The sequence below is a fragment of the Bombina bombina genome, chromosome 7, assembly GCF_027579735.1.
Source record: "Bombina bombina isolate aBomBom1 chromosome 7, aBomBom1.pri, whole genome shotgun sequence".
Lineage (NCBI taxonomy): Eukaryota > Metazoa > Chordata > Amphibia > Anura > Bombinatoridae > Bombina > Bombina bombina.
This window is the reverse complement of record NC_069505.1, coordinates 140,073,262-140,092,302: the sequence shown is the minus strand read 5'-3', so window position 1 is coordinate 140,092,302 and position 19,041 is coordinate 140,073,262. Positions and strand designations below refer to the sequence as shown.

The 19,041-nt window shown below is 40.2% G+C and overlaps 1 protein-coding gene across 1 annotated transcript in view; it reads right to left on the bottom strand.

Moving 5' to 3' along the window:
* The window catches only part of LOC128636275 (neuron navigator 2-like), a 474,377-nt gene that overhangs the window by 197,309 nt on the left and 258,027 nt on the right, over window positions 1-19,041 (bottom strand). The window contains 5 exon segments of the mRNA XM_053689311.1: window positions 541-930; window positions 12,160-12,233; window positions 12,235-12,269; window positions 15,054-15,137; window positions 15,140-15,168. Coding sequence (XP_053545286.1) covers window positions 541-930; window positions 12,160-12,233; window positions 12,235-12,269; window positions 15,054-15,137; window positions 15,140-15,168 — 612 coding nt within the window.

The following is a 19,041-nucleotide window of genomic DNA, read 5'->3' as shown; positions in this document are numbered from 1 at the left end:
CTTGAGAGAAATACTTGCAGTCTCAGCCTTATTAAACCCCCTTACATACTTGAAAGTTTCTATCATGTCACCTCTTCCCCTCCTCTCCTCTAAGCTATACATATTTAGGTAATTGAGCCATTCTTTGTCAGTTTATTTTTTAGACCAAGTAGCATTTAGTGGCCGTCATTTGAACAGACTGCGGTTTATTTATATCCTACTAGAGATATGGCCTCCAGAACTGCACACAATACTCAAGATGGGACCTAACACGTGATCTGTACAGTTGCATAAGAACCTTACTATTTCTAGTGTAAACACCAACTCTGCCAATCATTTTACTGGCCTTACTTGCTGCACTACAGCATTATTTTTCCAATGTCCAATCATCTTTAATAATAAAGACCTGCTCCTCTTTTATAACAGTAAAATAAACTATAAAATATTCCGCTCTTCACCCACCATGCTAGGGTACCAAAGCATTTCCAAAAGAAAGCAAGAACCATTATTTACTCCAGAATCTTTATATCACTAACACAAAACTTAATCCAGATATCTTACCCACTGGTGATATCATCACTTCTTATATTCTTGCTCAGGACATCTCCATCACTCATGTATCCAGTGGCATCAACCCCAATACCTTCAATATCCATCTCATCACCCCCCTTGTCTGAGACGTCTGCATGGCCCATGTTACCGCCCCTTGATGCCAGCTGCCGCCTAAGAGGTGCAGGGTACATGTAACGTCCAGGCTCACAGTTTATGAAGCGACTAGCATTGGCTCTTGGTGGGTACCCATTGCTGATGGACGGTGCATCGCCTGCCTGCAGACGAGGGCTGGACTGTCCAAGTCTCCAAGATAAGGGGGTGGGCCTAGCTGCCAAACCGAGAATACTGCGTCCACTTATTTCTGTAGTAACATTACTGTCGAATGTAGTTTCCAATGTGCTAAAACCAAAAAAACAGACAATGCTAAATGTAAATTACTGATAATTACAATTTCATGATAATAATACACCACAGTTTAAAACAGTTTTAATCTTCTGTACCCAGGAAGCTAAAATGGACAAATGAACCACCTAGCTGCTGATGAGGTTGGACAAAGAAACTGAGCTGATCCCTCTGCCAAGCCTAAACCAACACAAACTGCTGGCAAAGCACAATAATGAAGTGTGAGTGCATGTTAAACTGTACATATGTAATGCACTTGTTGTTATTTTTATGCTAGGAAGGTTGTGCTGCTAGATTTGTATTAGCTCGGGTAAAATGATAAATTAGTTACAGTTTATAACATATATGTCTGACATACACATTACAAAGTCAGTTGGGTAAAAGAAAGAACATATATGTCTGACATACACGTTACAAAGTCAGTTGGGTAAAAGAAAGAACATATATGTCTGACATACACATTACAGAGTCAGTTGGGTAAAAGAAAGAACATATATGTCTGACATACACATTACAAAGTCAGTTGGGTAAAAGAAAGAACATATATGTCTGACATACACATTACAGAGTCAGTTGGGTAAAAGAAAGAACATATATGTCTGACATACACATTACAAAGTCAGTTGGGTAAAAGAAAGAACATATATGTCTGACATACACATTACAAAGTCAGTTGGGTAAAAGAAAGAACATATATGTCTGACATACACATTACAAAGTCAGTTGGGTAAAAGAAAGAACATATATGTCTGACATACACATTACAAAGTCAGTTGGGTAAAAGAAAGAACATATATGTCTGACATACACATTACAGAGTCAGTTGGGTAAAAGAAAGAACATATATGTCTGACATACACGTTACAAAGTCAGTTGGGTAAAAGAAAGAACATATATGTCTGACATACACATTACAAAGTCAGTTGGGTAAAAGAAAGTCAGACTGGAGAGTAGTTGAAGTTGGTAATATCTTCATTCTTCACTAAATAATGCAATTTACACAATGATTGATGAACCCTTTGGGCTTTTGAAAACTCTCTCTCCACCTTTTGAAAAAATGTAGTAAGGTGTGTAAAAAATAGCAGAAACGTCAAAATAGTATGTCTTACGCTAATTAGCCAGGGTAACTGCTTTAGGTAAACTAAAGCCTTTAAAAAGGACATGCAACCCAAATGCTTCTTTCATGAATCAGATAGAGCATGCAATTTTAAACAGCTTTCCAATTTACTTCTATTATCAAATTTTCTTTGTTCTATTGGTATCCTTTGTTGAAAAACAGTAAGGTAAGCTCAGGAGTCTGGAGCACTATATAGCAGCAATTTTGCAAGAATGTTATCCATTTGCAAGAACACCAGATGGCAGCATTTCTTCCTGCCATGTAGTGCTTCAGATGTGTATGCTGCCTATCTAGATATCTCTTCAACAAAGAATGCCATGTGAACAAAACAAATTTAGCAAATTTTATGAAGGCTTCCGCGAAAGCGATATTTGCGCTAAACTTAGTAATACCAGCACATGCAAATGTGAGGTGCAATGTGAACACGACCTTGTGTTCACAATGCACGGAAGCATTGAGCTCATGAGAGTGCGCTTCTATAGGCTCCAATGGGAGCATCGTTCTCATGCTGTGAGACATAACATGAGAACTAGCGCAGCGAAGGGGGTAAGTCACGCAGTGATAGCCAGCAAATATATACATATATATTTAAGTTAATATGTGTATATACAGTGGGGGGTAGTTATCAACGTGTCTACTTTCCTGCCTTCGCTGGCCCAATACGCCCGCCTAAGCTCGCCTACCTTCGCCGCCGCGGACCTGAAAAAATACGCCTAAGTTATCAAAAAAAGCTGTCAAAAAGCCGCGGGGCGATGAGCAGCGGACTGTGAGAGTTATCACTCATCCGATCTCGCTGCTCTTCGGCTGTTTGACAGCTTTCTTGCTAGCCTGTCACTAAGCACTCACACTAAACTACACTGCTCTAACCCCTATACCGGCGCCCCCGGAGCCCCCCGCAACTAAATAAAGTTACTAACCCCTAAACCGCCGCTCCTAGACCCTGCCGCAAGTCTTATAAATGTATTAACCCCTAACCGCCGCTCCTAGACCCGCCGCAAGTCTTATAAATGTATTAACCCCTAAACCGCCGCTCCCGGACACCGCTGCCACCTACATTATACCTAGTAACGCCTATCCTGCCCCCCCTATACCGTCGCCCTCTATAATAAAGTTATTAACCCCTATCCTGCTGATCCCGCACCTCGCCGCAAATAAATAGTTTAACCCCTAAACCGCCGCTCCCTATATTAAATTTATTAACCCCTATCCTGCCCCCCACTATAATAAAATTATTAACCCCTAAACCTAAGTCTAACACTAACCCTAACACCCCCCTAACTAAAATATTAATTAAATAAATCTAAATAATATTTCTATTATTAACTAAGTTAACAGCCAATAGAATGCGAGCTCAATCTGATTGGCTGATTGGATCAGCCAATCGGATTGAACTTGAATCTGATTGGCTGATTTCATCAGCCAATCAGATTTTTCCTACCTTAATTCCGATTGGCTGATAGAATCCTATCAGCCAATCGGAATTGAAGGGACGCCATCTTGGATGACGTCCCTTAAAGGAACCTTCATTCGTCGGTAGTTCGTCGGGAAAGGAGGATGTTCCGCGTTGGCGGGATGAAGATTCAAGACCCGGCTTCGACGATGACCTCGCCCGGATAGAAGACTTCTTCAGCGCCTCTTGGAAGATGACCTCGCCCGGATGAAGATTTCTTCAGCGCCGCTTGGAGGATCACTTCATCGGATGAAGATTTCTTCAGCGCCCCTTGGAGGATAACTTCTGCCGGTCCGGATGTCCTCTTCAGTTCCATCGGTGGCTCGGCTGAGTGAAGACAACTAAAGGTAGGATGATCTTCAGGGGATTAGTGTTAGGCTTATTTAAGGGGGGTTTGGGTTAGATTAGGGGTATGTGGGTGGTGGGTTTTAATGTTGGGGGGGGTTGTATTTTTCTTTTACAGGCAAAAGAGCTGAACTTTGGGGCATGCCCCCACAAAAGGCCCTTTTAAGGGCTGGTAAGGTAAAAGAGCTTTGAACGTTTTTAATGTAGAATAGGGTAGGGCATTTTTTTATTTTGGGGGGGTTTGTTATTTTATTAGGGGGCTTAGATTAGGTGTAAGTAGCTTAAAAATGTTGTAAATGTTTTTAAATGTTTTGTAACTTATTTTTTTTTATTTTTTGTAACTTAGCTTTTTTTATTTTTTGTACTTTAGTTAGTTTATATCATTGTATTTAATTGTAGTTATTTGAAGGTAGTTTATTTAAATTTATTTTAATGATAGTGTAGTGTTAGGTTTAATTGTAAATTAGGTTAGGATTTATTTTACAGGTAATTTTGTATTTCTTTTAGCTAGGTAGTTATTAAATAGTTAATAACTATTTAATAACTATTTCTACTAGCTAAAATAAATACAAAGTTACCTGTAAAATAAATATAAATCCTAAGATAGCTCCAATATAATTATTATTTATATTGTAGCTATATTAGGGTTTATTTTACAGGTAAGTATTTAGTTTTAAATAGGAATAATTTATTAAAGTATAGTGTAGTGTTAGGTGTAATTGTAACTTAGGTTAGTTTTTAGTTTACAGGTAAATTTCTCTTTATTTTAGCTAGGTAAGCTATTAAATAGTTAATAACTATTTAATAGCTATTGTACCTAGTTAAAATAAATTGGCAGGTACCTGTAAAATAAAAATAAATCCTAAGATAGCTACAATATAATTATTATTTATATTGTAGCTATATTAGGGTTTATTTTAAAGGTAATTATTTAGTTTTAAATAGGAATAATTTATTAAAGTATAGTGTAGTGTTAGGTGTAATTGTAACTTAGGTTAGTTTTTAGTTTACAGGTAAATTTCTCTTTATTTTAGCTAGGTAAGCTATTAAATAGTTAATAACTATTTTAATAGCTATTGTACCTAGTTAAAATAAATTGGCAGGTACCTGTAAAATAAAAATAAATCCTAAGATAGCTACAATATAATTATTATTTATATTGTAGCTATATTAGGGTTTATTTTAAAGGTAATTATTTAGTTTTAAATAGGATTAACTTAGTTAATAATAGAAATATTATTTAGATTTATTTAATTAATATTTTAGTTAGGGGGGTGTTAGGGTTAGTGTTAGACTTAGGTTTAGGGGTTAATAATTTTATTACAGTGGCGACGGTGTAGTGGGGGGCAGGATAGGGGTTAATAAATTTATTATAGGTTGCGGGGGTCCGGGAGCGGCGGTTTAGGGGTTAAACTATTTATTTAGTTGCGGTGAGGTGTGGGATCGGCAGGATAGGGGTTAATAAATTTATTATAGAGGGCGGCGGTATAGGGGGGGGCAGGATAGGGGTTACTAGGTATAATGCAGTTGGCGGAGGGCTCCGGGAGCGGCGGTTTAGGGGTTAATATGTATAGAGTAGCTTGCGGTGGGCTCCGGGAGCGGCGGTTTAGGGGGTAATACATTTATTTAGTTGCGGCGGTGTAGGGGGGGCAGATTAGTGGTTGTTTAGACTCGGGGTACATGTTAGGGTGTTAGGTGTAGACAGCTCCCATAGGAATGAATGGGATGTCTGTCAGCAGCGACTTGTACTTTCGCTATGGTCAGACTCCCATTGATTCCTATGGGATCCGCCGCCTCCAGGCTGGCGGTTTGAAAACCAGGTACGCTGGGCCGTAAAAAAGTGCCGAGCGTACCTGCTAGTTTTTTGATAACTAGCAAAAGTAGTGAGATTGTGCCGCACTTGTGTGCGGAACATCTGGAGTGACGTAAGAATCGATCTGTGTCGGACGGAGTCCGGCGGATCGAAGCTTCCGTCACAAAATTCTATTTTTGCCGGTCTGAAGCCTTTGATAACTAAGGCGAATCAGCCTCGCCACAAATACGCTGCGGAATTCCAGCGTATTTGAGGTTGACGGCTTGATAACTACCCCCCTGTATATGTATATAAGCATATACATATACAGTTACAGGGATAACACAGACCCCATAGACCACAATGTACATTTTTTTTATGCACATTACACTTAAATTTGAGGGCAATTGGGGGACATTTTTTTTTAAATTAACCAAAGGTCTGACCTCTGGTTAATTTTCTGAGCGCTAATTGCTAGGCGAGCTTGTGATAGCAATAACCAGCACCTGAAGGTCGCCTCTTATCACATGCTTTTTTATTTGCTTTTCACAGCAGGGGAGAGCTAGCTCATGTAAGCCATATAGATAACATTGAGATCACGCCCGTGGCTTGTGGCAGACACTGCACTAATTGGCTAAAATGCAAGTCAATGGATAATAAATAAAATGTCATGTGATCAGGGGGCTGTCAGAAGATGCTTATAAACAAGGTAATCACAGAGGTAAAAAGTGCATTAATATAACAGTGTTGGTTATGCAAAACTGGGGAATGGGTAATAAAGTGATTATCTATCTTATAAAACAATAACAATTCTGGTGTAGACTGTCCCTTTAATTAAAGGGACATGAAACCCTAACTTTCATTTTGTGATTCAGATAGAGCATACATATTTGAACAACTTTCCATTTCACTTTTATTATCTTATTTAATTATCTTGGTATTCTTTGTAGAAAACATAATTTATTCTTACCTGATAAATTAATTTCTTTCTTGGTAGTAAGAGTGCACGTTCCTTACTCTTGGAAATTACATCAACAGAGAAGCAAAATAGCACTGCCGCCACCAGTAAAAAATTATGGGTGGGTTCGTGGACTATTAATCTATCAGGAAAGAATAAAATTACAGGTGAAACTCGAAAAATTAGAATATTGTGCAAAAGTTAATTTATTTCACTAATGCAACTTAAATGGTGAAACTAATATATGAGATAGACTCATTACATGCAAAGCAAGATAGTTCAAGCCGTGATTTGTCATAATTGTGATGATTATTGCTTACAGCTCATGAAAACCCCAAATCCACAATCTCAGAAAATTACAATATTACATGCAATCAATAAAACAAGGATTGCACATAGAACAATATCGGACCTCTGAAAAGTACTGTATAAGCATGCATACTGTATGTACTCAGTACTTGGTTTGGGCCCCTTTTGCAGCAAGTACTGCCTCAATGCGGCTTGGCATGGAAGCTATCAGCCTGTGGCACTGCTGAGGTGTTATGGAAGACCAGGATACTTCAATAGCGGCCTTCAGCTCTTCTGCATTGTTCGATCTCATGTCTCTCATCTTTCTCTTGGCAATGCCCCATAGATTCTCTATGGGGTTCAGGTCAGGCGAATTTGCTAGCCAATAAGCACAGTAATCCCACGGTCATTGAACCAGGTTTGGTGCTTTTGGCAGTGCGGGCAGGTGCCAAGTCCTTCTGGAAAATGAAGTCAGCATCCCCATAGAGCTTGTCTGTGGAAGGAAGGATGAAGTGCTCTAAAATCTCTCCTGGTAGACGGCTGCGTTGACCCTGGACTTAATGAAGCACAGTGGACCAACACCAGCAGATGACATGGCTCCCCAAATCAACACAGACTGTGGAAACTTCACACTGGACTTCAAGCATCTTGCAGTGTGTGCCTCTCCATTCTTCCTCCTTGGTTTCCAAATGAGATGCAAAATTTGCTCTCATCAGAAAAGAGGACTTTGGACCACTGAGCAACAGACCAGGTCTGTTTTTCTTTAGCCCAGGTAAGACGCTTCTGACGTTGTTTGTGGTCAGGAGTGGATTGACAGAGGAATACAACATTGAAGCCATGTCCCAGGATCCGTCTGTGTGTGGTGGTTCTTGATGCACTGACTCCAGCCTCAGTCCACTCATTGTGAAAGTTCCCAAAACTTTTGAAATGGCCTTTTACGGACAATCCTCTCCAGGTTGCGGTAATCCCTGCTGCTTGTGCACCTTTTTCTTTCACACTTTTCCCTTTCACATAACTTTCTATTAAGGTGCTTTGATACAGCACTTTGGGAACATCCAACTTCTTTTGCAATTACCTTTTGAGGCTTTCCCTCCTTATGGTGGGTGTCAATGATGGTTTTCCGCACAACTGTCAGGTCAGCAGTCTTTCCCATGATTGTGATTCCTACTGAACCAGACTGAGAGACCATTTAAAGGCTCAGGAACCCTTTGCATGTGTTATGGCTTAATTAGCTGATTAGAGTGGGACACTTTGAGCCTAGAATATTGCACCTTTTCACAATATTATAATTTTCGGAGATTGTGGATTTGGGGTTTTCATGAGCTGTAAGACATAATCATCACAATTATGACAAATCACGGCTTGAACTGTCTTGCTTTGCATGTAATGAGTCTCTCATATATTAGTTTCACCTTTTAAGTTGCATTAGTGAAATAATGAACTTTTGCACAATATTCTAATTTTTCGAGTTTCATCTGTATGTTTTCTTTCTAATGTTAGTGAGAGACCACATTACTTACTCTTAGGAACCATTACCCTAGACTGTGGAGTCCACAAAAATATGGTGGAATAAAAAGAGAAAAAAGGCAGGCCCTCATTTATCAGGAACTACCGCCTGAAGAACCTTCCTGTCATAAGCTGCTCAGCCAATGCAAAAACATAAAATTTTATAGAATTTGGTGAAGTATGCAGGGACAACCAGTAGCAGACTTGCCTATCTGTTCTACAGAAGCCTAATTTTAAAAGTTGAAACTGAACTGAGCACAGTGAACAGTAATTCAGTTAGGCGGTTGCTGAACCGTCTACAAGTGAGCCATACGGATAAGGATACTGAAGTAGCCTTCTGACCTTTCCGTTTACCTGAATACAGAACAAATAAACTGGAAGATTGGCATATTTTCTTAGTAGCTTATAAATAGAATTTCAAAGCCCTAAAAAACATCCAAATTATGTAAAAGTCTCTCTTTTGAAGACTTTAGATTTGGACAGAGAGAAGGAATAATAATTTCACTATTAATGTTGTAAACTGACACAAACTTGGCAAAAAACCCAGACACAGTACGCAAAACCACTTTATCTTGATGAAAAATAAAGTACTGATGTTCAGATGAAAGAAAAGATAATTCAGAATTTATTTTTGCTCAAGAGATTGCCAAAAGATACAAAACTTTCCAAGACAAGATCTTAATATACAATGAGTGCATTGTCTCAAATGGAGGAGATTGTAAAACTCTAAGAACCAAATTGAGATTCCAAGGGGGAGAAATTGGTTAAACAACTGGTCTAATCCTAGCAAGAGCCTTAACAGATTGAATATCACACAAATGTGCTGACTTTCTGTGCAACAGAACTGAAAGGGCAGAAATCTTAAAGGAACTGGCCGAAAAGCCCTTGTCTAAACCATCCTGAAGAAATTGTAAAATCCATGAAATTCTTACTGAATGCCAAAAAATATGTTTTGAACACCAGGAAAGACAAACTTTCCAGAATTTGCAATGGATCCGTCTATTGACTGAATTAAATGTATTAATTACAAACTCAGAAAAACCTCTCTGAGCTAAAAATTAAATGTTCAATCTCCATGCAGTTAAGTTGAGAGATTGAAGATTTTGATAAAAGAATGGACCTTGCACAAGCAGGTCCTTTCAAAGTGGAAGACACCATGGAAGAGCACTGGACATCTTGATCCAGATCTGCATACCAAGTCCGCCCAGGCCATGCCGGAGCTACCAAGATTGCAGAGATACCCTTCTGCTTGAGGAGAGCAAACACTCTGGGAAGAAGTACAATTGGAGGAAACAAGTAGACCAGATGATAATGGCATGGGGCCTGTCAATGCATCTGTTAACCTCGCCCTGTGGATCCTTGCTCTGGAACCATAGCGTGGGTAGTATTGTGATTGAGCCGGGACGCGAATCAGATCTTTCTCTGATCATAACCAAGCAAATTATCATTGATTGAATATCTCCTGATTGAGAGACCATTCCCCCTGTGTGGAGAGTCTGACAGCTCAAATAATCCACTTCCCAGTTGTCCACCCCTGGGATGTGGATGGCTGAAATTGAATAAAGATTAACCTTCTGCCCATGAGAATATGCAAGATACTCTCCTTCACTGCAAGGAGTGGCAAGTGCCCTCCTGATGGTTTATGTAGGCCACCGCCGTGGACATTGTCCAATTGGAAGCAAATTAATAGGATTTAGGGAATTAATGGCCATGACTTAAGAGCACTGAAGATAGCTCTGAGTTCCAGGACATTGATAGGTAGGAGCTACTTCTTGTGGAGACCAAACACCCTGTGCTCTCAGATAGATTTGCGTACATAGTGATAAACTCCCATTGACAGACGTTGAAACCCCATCCCCCGCAACACCAGTTCTGGGACATTCCACCAAAAAAAGAGACTGTCTGGTTTATTTGGTCCAAGTGGATCACTTGAGAGAGGTTGGAGTTGTCCGGTTACACCGACTTAACACAGAGTACCCCACATATTACACAGAATGATAGGGGTTAATAGGGATTTTCTGTCCTGGCATGAGTGCCCCTCCAGAAGCATAGAGGTTAAACTTGCTATATACAGGGTGCTATTGACCCCAGCACTTTCTAAGTGCTTATTAGACATAGAAGAAGAGCCATGGGTTAGGTACATACTCCACCCAGTTCCAATCCTCAGAGCAACTGTCGTGTAGAAATCTGTCCAGATCTATAACAAACAGAGAAAGTACATGTATCAGAAAGGTGTACTATTCTAGCCAAACAGGAGGAAGCTAAGGGTCAGTACCTTGCGACACCCATGGCTATCTTGTGACTCAACTCCAACAATGTAAAATCCAAAACCCTATAGCACCAGCACCCTCCCAAATCCAACAATGTGCAAGCAGCACCCTCCTAACTCCTTCTCTTCCAGGAACTGTCCTTTGAAGGAATACAATTCTGAATTCTTCATTTCTATATTTAAGCAGATCTCTATCCCTGCCCTCTCCTTGACGAGGCAAAGAAATACTGGTAGGGAAAGGGAAGAAGGAAGAATGCTTGAAACCTATGATGTAGGGTGTCTTTGCCTCCTACTGGTGGCTGGGTGATGTAATCCCCAAGAGTAAGGAATGTGGACTGCTCACTACCATTAGAAAGAAAAGCACAACTGGGTAGGTTCAAGAACAACACTGTGCTACTGTGAGCTAACTGCTGGTTGGTGGCTACACATAAATGCCTCTTTTCATTGGCTCACCCAGATATGTTCAGCTAGCTCCAGTTGTACATTGCTTCTCCTTCAACACAGGATACCAACAGAACTAACAAATTTTAATAATTGATGTAAACTGGAAATAAAGCTTAAAAGTGTATGCTCTGTCTGAATCATGAAAAAATATTGGGTTTTATATCCTTTTAAAATTACTTCAATGCTTTTAAAGCATTTATTTTGGACCACTAAATACAGTATAATTCAATAACTGACAAATACACAATAAAATGCAAAAGCACTTACTTTGAATTTAAACGAGCAAATAGAATATTTTCTGTCAAATTTCAAACGTTAAAGGGCCACTAAACCCAAAATCTTTCTTCGTGATTCAGATAGAACATACAAATTTAAACAAACATTACATTTACTTCTATTATTTATTTTGCTTCATCTTTTAGATATCCTTATTTGAAGAAAAAGCATGCATATGGGTGAACCAATCACAGGCGGCTTCTATATGCAGCAACCAATCAGCAGCTACTTGAGGATATCTAGATATGTTTTTCAGCAAAGAATATCAAGACAATAAAACAAATTAGATACTAGAAGTAAATTAGAAAGATGTTTAAAATTGCATTCTCTTTCTAAATCAAGAAAGAAAAAATGTGGGTTTCATGTCCCTTTAATCCGATTTTCCCTCCCCCTGCATCATGTGACAGCCATCAGCCAATCACAAAATGTATGTACGCTTGTATCGAACATTTTTGTACATGTTCAATAAGAGCTGGAGCATCAGAAAGTGTGTGTATACCAAGGAATGTGCACGTTTTGATAATGCAAGTATATTGGAAAGTTTTTTAAATTACACGATTTATCTGAATCGGAAAACTTAAATTTTGACTTTAGTATCCCTTTAATGTTTGATAAAAAAGCTATACAAATACAAAAAATAAATAATAACTTCAAAAAGTCAAGTGTGATATAATCTGGTTCAGCTCCTATATATAGGTGACAGAATTTGATACCTGCCAGGTTTGAATAGGACTGAATAGGCTACAGAACATTTTGTGACAGTATGGGTAGAATTTGCTACCTGTGAGTGACCTGGGTCCCTCTAAGGCTTGACATGGTTTCTTCCAAATTCTGCCGCAGATCTGCAATGTTTTTTCACTGTTCTCAATCTTCGTGTTTCAGGATCTTCACCTAAAATCAGCACACACAAATTAAACATTCTGAAATTTGTATATATGTTTTAATATAGAAGTATAAACCCATAACTTAACAAAATGCTAGAATTTTACTTTTCACTCCTAACGTTCTCGTATTATTCTATATATTTCTACATTCAAGCACCGTTGTTGTCTGTGTTTGCTATTCCTTGTGGGTCCTTTGGGTCCAAAATTGAAATAAATACTTCTGCCTTAACAGGAATTCAAAACTTAACTCAGCCCCCCCCTATTTATGCACACACATCTATCTATCTATACACATACACATTATATATATATATGTTCCTGAAATGTAATAACAATATATTTCAATTCCCGTATTCTGGAGCAGTGTTTTTTCAACCAGTGTGCACTAGTGTGCCGTGAGAGATCCTCAGGTGTGCCACGGCAGACTGCAACAGTGTGACCATATTTTTTAAACTTTGCTTGTTTTTACTCCCAGTGCAGGGGTAGTTTGTAGGAGGCATGGCATAACAGCACAATACATACAGTATGTGTGTGTTTGTGTGTATGTGTATATATATATGCTGTATTAGGCTACAATGTGTGGGTTTTTTTTTAAATTTGGGATGGTGGTGTGGCACAGGATTTTTTAATGTACAAAAGTGTGCCCACGGCAAAAAAAAGGTAAAATCACTGTTCCTGGAGTGACACATCAGCTCAGCTAATGGATGATATATGAATACTGTGTGTTTTAAGTCCTGTGCCAGTGCAGGTGAGGATGCAGCTGAGAAACAAATAAGAAGCATGCATATCTGTGTATGCCTCCAATCAGAATCTTGAATAAAAAAATGGCACAGCTTTGACTATAAATGTAAATTTTTAATACAAAGTAAAATAAATTAACCATATATCTTTTTATCTTTACTGCCGCAATGCCCTTTTACACCTCTGGTACTCTGGTTCATGCCTTCAGAAAACCATTTTCTAATGAGCCCCAAACATTCTTTCATGATTCAGATAGAACATACAGTCTTAAAAAAAACTTTCAAATTGACTTTATTATCAAATTTGCTTTCTTCACTTGGTATCCTTTGGTGAAGGAGTAGCAATGCACTACTGGGAGCTAGCTGAACATATCTAAACAGCAAACAGGATACAAATGTGTGTAGCCGCCAATCACCAACTAGCTCCCAGTAGTGTAGGATATGTACTTTTTTTTTCAACAAAAGGATACCAAGAGAATAAAAGTACATTTAAAAATAGAAGTGAATTTAAAAATGGTCTTAAAATCGCACATTTAATTTTGACTTCCTATCCCTTTAAGCGCTGGCTCACATATTTCAAACACATTCAGAGCATTTCTGCTAATTATCCAGCAACTGCTATTTGCATTATTGCTACCAGCAATTGCTATACTGACTCTTTCTAAAATGGGGAAAACTATGGTATACACTTAAAGTGAATGTAAATTTTGATGCTAAGTGCCCGTTTTTTTAAAAATTCGATTAAAAACAGGGGCACTTTAATTCATCAAAATTTTTCATTTCACTCGTTGTAAGAAATAACTTCCCCTTTTAAACTTGACAGCCGCTTCAGCTTCCTCCGGTCGTCGCAAGCCATTTCTGATGTCAGAAATGATGGACAGGTCATCCTCCAATCACGGCTTCCCCCCCCCCCGGGAGAATCAGTGTCTGATTCAATGCCGTGATCAGAGGAAGCCGGATTCCTTTTTTAGACCCAGGAAGAGGCTTTTGCGACGGGTGGAGGAAGCTGGAGCGGCTGTCAAGATTAAAAAGGTAAGTTTTTTTCACAGCACGAGGTGAAATGTAAATTTTGATGAAACTAAGTGCCCTGTTTATAATCAAATTTTAAAAAAACGGGCACTTTAGCATCAAAATTTACGTTCACCTTTAAAAACACTGCAAGTTCACTATGTTGCCCATCTTTTATTTTCCTTACTTAAGGGACATGAAACCCAAAAATGTTATTTCATGATTCAGATAGCAAATACAATTTTAAACAACCTTTCCAATTTACTTCTACTTTAATTTGCTTCCTTCTCTTGTTATCCTTTGCTAAAGGTTTATCTAGGGTAAGCTCAGGAGAAGCAAAAGAACCTAGGTTCAAGCTGCTGACTTGGTGGCTGCATATATATACTGATTGTCATTGGCTCACCCATGTGTTCACTTAGAAACCAGTAGTGAATTTCTGCTCCTTCAACAAAAAGATACCAAGAGAATGAAAGCAAATTTAATAATAGAAGTAAATTATAAAGTTGCTTAAAATTGTAAGGTCTACCTAAATCATGAAATCATTTTTTTTTGGGTTTCCATGTTCCCTTTAAAAGACACAATAAAGTCAAAATTAAAGCATGCAATTTTAAGCAACTTTAGAAATGTAGTTATATTAAAAATGTTGCTAATTTCTCTTAGGATCCTCTGTTAAAGAGTAATCCTAGTGAGCTCAGGAGCAGGCAAGTGTCTTTAGCTATCTGGTTGCAGTGTTTGCAACAATGTTATAGCAATGTTATACATAGTTGCAAACACTGCTGCCATAGAAATGCTTAATACACATGCACACTCCTGAGCTCCTATCAGCCTACCTAGATTTACTCTTTAACAAAGGATACCAAAGCAAATTTGATTAAAGAAGTAAATTGGAGAGACCTTTAAATTGCATGTTCTTTCTAAACTAAGAAAGTTAAATTTAGAGACTTTACTGTTCCTTTAACGTATTATAATCTAAAACTAAATAAATGAGAAATCTGCCCTTTGTATTGCACTAGATTCTATGTAAAAGAATTTTTCCCATGAACTTACCAGACGATCCTCTAGACAGTTCTGGCCTGTTTTGTTGTATAAAGTGGGTTCCATATTTACTCCTCCCAGATTGGCCTCACAGACACATTTCCCTCCGAATCTGACTGTGACCTACACAGAGGGGATAAAACGGACAATGTGCGGTCAAATACTTCAGAATGAGACAGGTTTGTAATAAAGCAGTCTGACTGTGCACAGTGGCCCTTCCCCACCTAGCAGAGCCGCAGACTGACTGTGCACAGGGTCTTCCCACCTACCAGAGCACAGACTGACTGTGCCAACAAGGGCCCTTTTCCCACCTAGCAGAGCCACAGACTGACTGTGCACAGGGGCCCTTCCCCACCTAGCAGAGCCGCAGACTGAATGAGCACAGGGGCCCTTCCCCACCTAGCAGAGCCACAGACTGACTGTGCACAGGGGCCCTTCCCACCTACCAAGAGCCGCAGGCTGACTGTGCAGAGGGGCCCTTTCCCACCTAGCAGGAGCCACAGGCCTGACTGTGCACAGGGGCCCTTCCCACCTAGCAGAGCCGCCAGACTGACTGTGCAGAGGGGCCCTTTCCCACCTAGCAGCGCCGAGCCGACTGTGCACAGGGGCCCTTCCCCACCTAGCAGAGCCACAGGCTGACTGTGCAACAGGGGCCTTTCCCCCACCTACCAGAGCCGCAGGACTGACTGTGCACAGGGACCCTTCCCCACCTAGCAGAGCCGCAGACTGACTGTGGCACAGGGGCCCTTCCCCACCTAGCAGAGCCGCAGACTGACTGTGCAGAGGGGCCCTTTCCCACCTAGCAGAGCCGCAGACTGACTGTGCCACAGGGGCCCTTCCCACCTAGCAGAGCCACAGGCTGACTGTGCACAGGGGCCCTTCCCCACCTAGCAGAGCCGCAGACTGACTGTGCACAGGGGCCCTTCCCCACCTAGCAGAGCCGCAGACTGACTGTGCACAGGGGCCCTTCCCCACCTAGCAGAGCCGCAGGACTGACTGTGCAGAGGGCCCTTTCCCACCTAGCAGAGCCGCAGATCTGACTGTGCACAGGGACCCTTCCCCACCTAGCAGAGCCGCAGACTGACTGTGCACAGGGGCCCTTCCCCACCTAGCAGAGCCGCAGACCTGACTGTGCAGAGGGGCCCTTTCCCACCTAGCAGAGCCGCAGACTGACTGTGCACAGGGGCCTTCCCCACCTAGCAGAGCCACAGGCTGACTGTGCACAGGGGCCCTTCCCACCTAGCAGAGCCGCAGACTGACTGTGCACAGGGGCCCTTCCCCACCTACCAGAGCCGCAGACTGACTGTGCACAGGGACCCTTCCCCACCTAGCAGAGCGCGCAGACTGACTGTGCACAGGGGCCCTTCCCCACTACCAGAGCCGCAGACTGACTGTGCACAGGGACCCTTCCCCACCTAGCAGAGCCGCAGACTGACTGTGCACAGGGCCCTTCCCCACCTAGCAGAGCCGCAGACTGACTGTGCATAATTTATCTGTCCTCAGAATGAGATGGGATCTGACACAGATCTATTCAAGTGTAAAAATTAAAGATTCATACAAAAATGTATACATGCCATCTCCCAAGGAGAAACAGTAAAGAGACAATACAAAGACATATAGCAGAAACAGCAATTTCACATTCATTAACCTGAAGACACATAATAATTATCACTTACTCCCTGACAATATTACTAAAAGTGAGAGTCTAACCTGAGCAATAGCCATAATGGATCTTTCTATTAATTTCTATGTGAATTCATGTTACAGAATAGAAAATTGTACCGGACGGTATATATCGGATAATTTTGCTTACCATTGAACCATATTCTGAATTGCTGGTTTTGTAACAGGTTTAGAAAAGTCTGCACATAAAATGTACAGGTAGCCCTCAGTTTACGCCGGGGTTAGGTTCCAGAAGCAATGGTTGTAAATCGAAACCATTGTAAATTGAAACCCAGTATATAATGTAAGTCAAAGGGAAGTGAGGAAGATAGGTTCCAGGCCCCTCTCAAAATTGTCATAAGTAACACCTAATACATTATTTTTAAAGCTTTGAAATGAAGAATTTAAATGCTAAACAACATTATAAACCTAATTAAATAATCACATAACACAGAATATATAATTAAACTAAGTTAAATGAACAAAAACATATACTAAACAGCATTATAAAACCTAATAATATAATCATACAAACAAACTTCACTGCATTTTTCTGCAAACAGTTCTTTCTATGCATTCCAATCTGGACTGATTTATAGACAGGAAGATCTTGTTCCTTTGAAATCAGCTCGATAGCTCAGGTCTGGTTAAACTGATTAATTTCAGCTTGCTTGGCTTTGCTGCAACACAAGCGGACAGCTCCCCCTACTGGCTATTTTAATAAATGCACTGCTTCTCAATGCTTTTCAATAGCAGTCACATGACTGGGAATAAAAGGTTTGTTATTCTGAAACGGTGTAAATTGAACGTTGTAAAATGAGGGCCACCTGTATTGTCATTGTTTTCATAAACACATATAATAGGCTTAGAGCTTATTTGTCACTGCATGAATCTGATCATGTGCCAATAACAGGGACATAAAAAAATGTAACATTCAGGGTCGGACTGGGAAATCAGACCGGCCTTTGGAAATTTGTATAGACCGGCCCCCCCGCCCCGCCCCCTGTTCCGGCCCTGTTCCCATTGTATAAAAACAGCTAGATTGGCAGATTTGAATGAACAAACAATACATAAAATACAAAATACCCATGCATAAACTACAAAACGTAAATGTCCAGTGCTTATGCCTAGCACAGCAGCCTGTAGAACTCAGTCTCTTATTAGATTTACATCATGGCAACTACATGTTTTGCAAACACAATTCATTATCAGATTTTTGGAATGCTATACAAAATAAATGATAATAAACAATTCAGCAGACTTACAGAACATTTCAGGTAATCATATATTATTAGCATGTATGAGCTACATAACTTGATATTGTTTCTATCACTATGAATCAGCACAATGTATATACAATGTTCATATATAAAATATTATAATAAGGAGTATATTAGACCATGTATGATGAACAGCTGGGGGTGAATATTTAACACTCTACTGCACCACTGGGGTACGCTATTGCACCGCATTACTTCCTAAGTATTTGCCAAATTCTACAAATAGAATGAGAATTATTATTTGTGGGGTTTTTTTATATATAATTTAACATCTCTAGATAACCCCTCTGACACTATTGTCACAGCTGTGAGAATGTTATGAAGAGCACTGGTAAGTAATTAAGAGCAGCCACGCTCTGCAGCAAGTTATATGATGGAGTAATGTAAAGCCGACTTACTCGTACTGTTCTTGGGACTCTAGCCCGCCCTCTGAAAGCTACAGATAATAAACCACGGCGGAAAAAAAAGAAAAGAAAACTAACCGTGTAAAACAAAAATAAAATAATAATAAATAACGTTCACCTGAGACGTTAACTCACGGCGGCCGCAGTAGAAGTTACCAAAATTTTCCGGAGACTTGCCGCGCCCCCAAGCAAACTGACAGATCGCAAGAGCAGCCAATGAGAAGACACGCTGAGAAGCAGAGACCGGTAACTTCAGCCAATTAGAAGAGGTAAAGCTAAAGAAGGGCGGGATTTAGCTCTGAGAAGAGTTAGACACCAATAAGAACACGAGCCGCAATTGCCCATTGTAACAGCTGGGGCACCTTGGAAAGGAATGGGTCTTGGCTGCATGAGGCTGACAGGCACCAAGAAGTAACCAATCAGAACCCGAGATGACTATAGTTTGCACCTATAGAAAATCAAGGGTGGGTTTAATAGTAGCGGCGCGAGTTGGGCGCGAATCAAATACTGTCTTGCGCACTATAAATAGTTCATAAAGTGTTAGTCATGAGTCAATATGAGCGTGCATAGTATTTGTGAGGCGAATAAATAAATAAGGGTTCACCAAGTTAGGGTGAGGAATAAAGCAAGCCAGACTGTCAGAGGCGTAA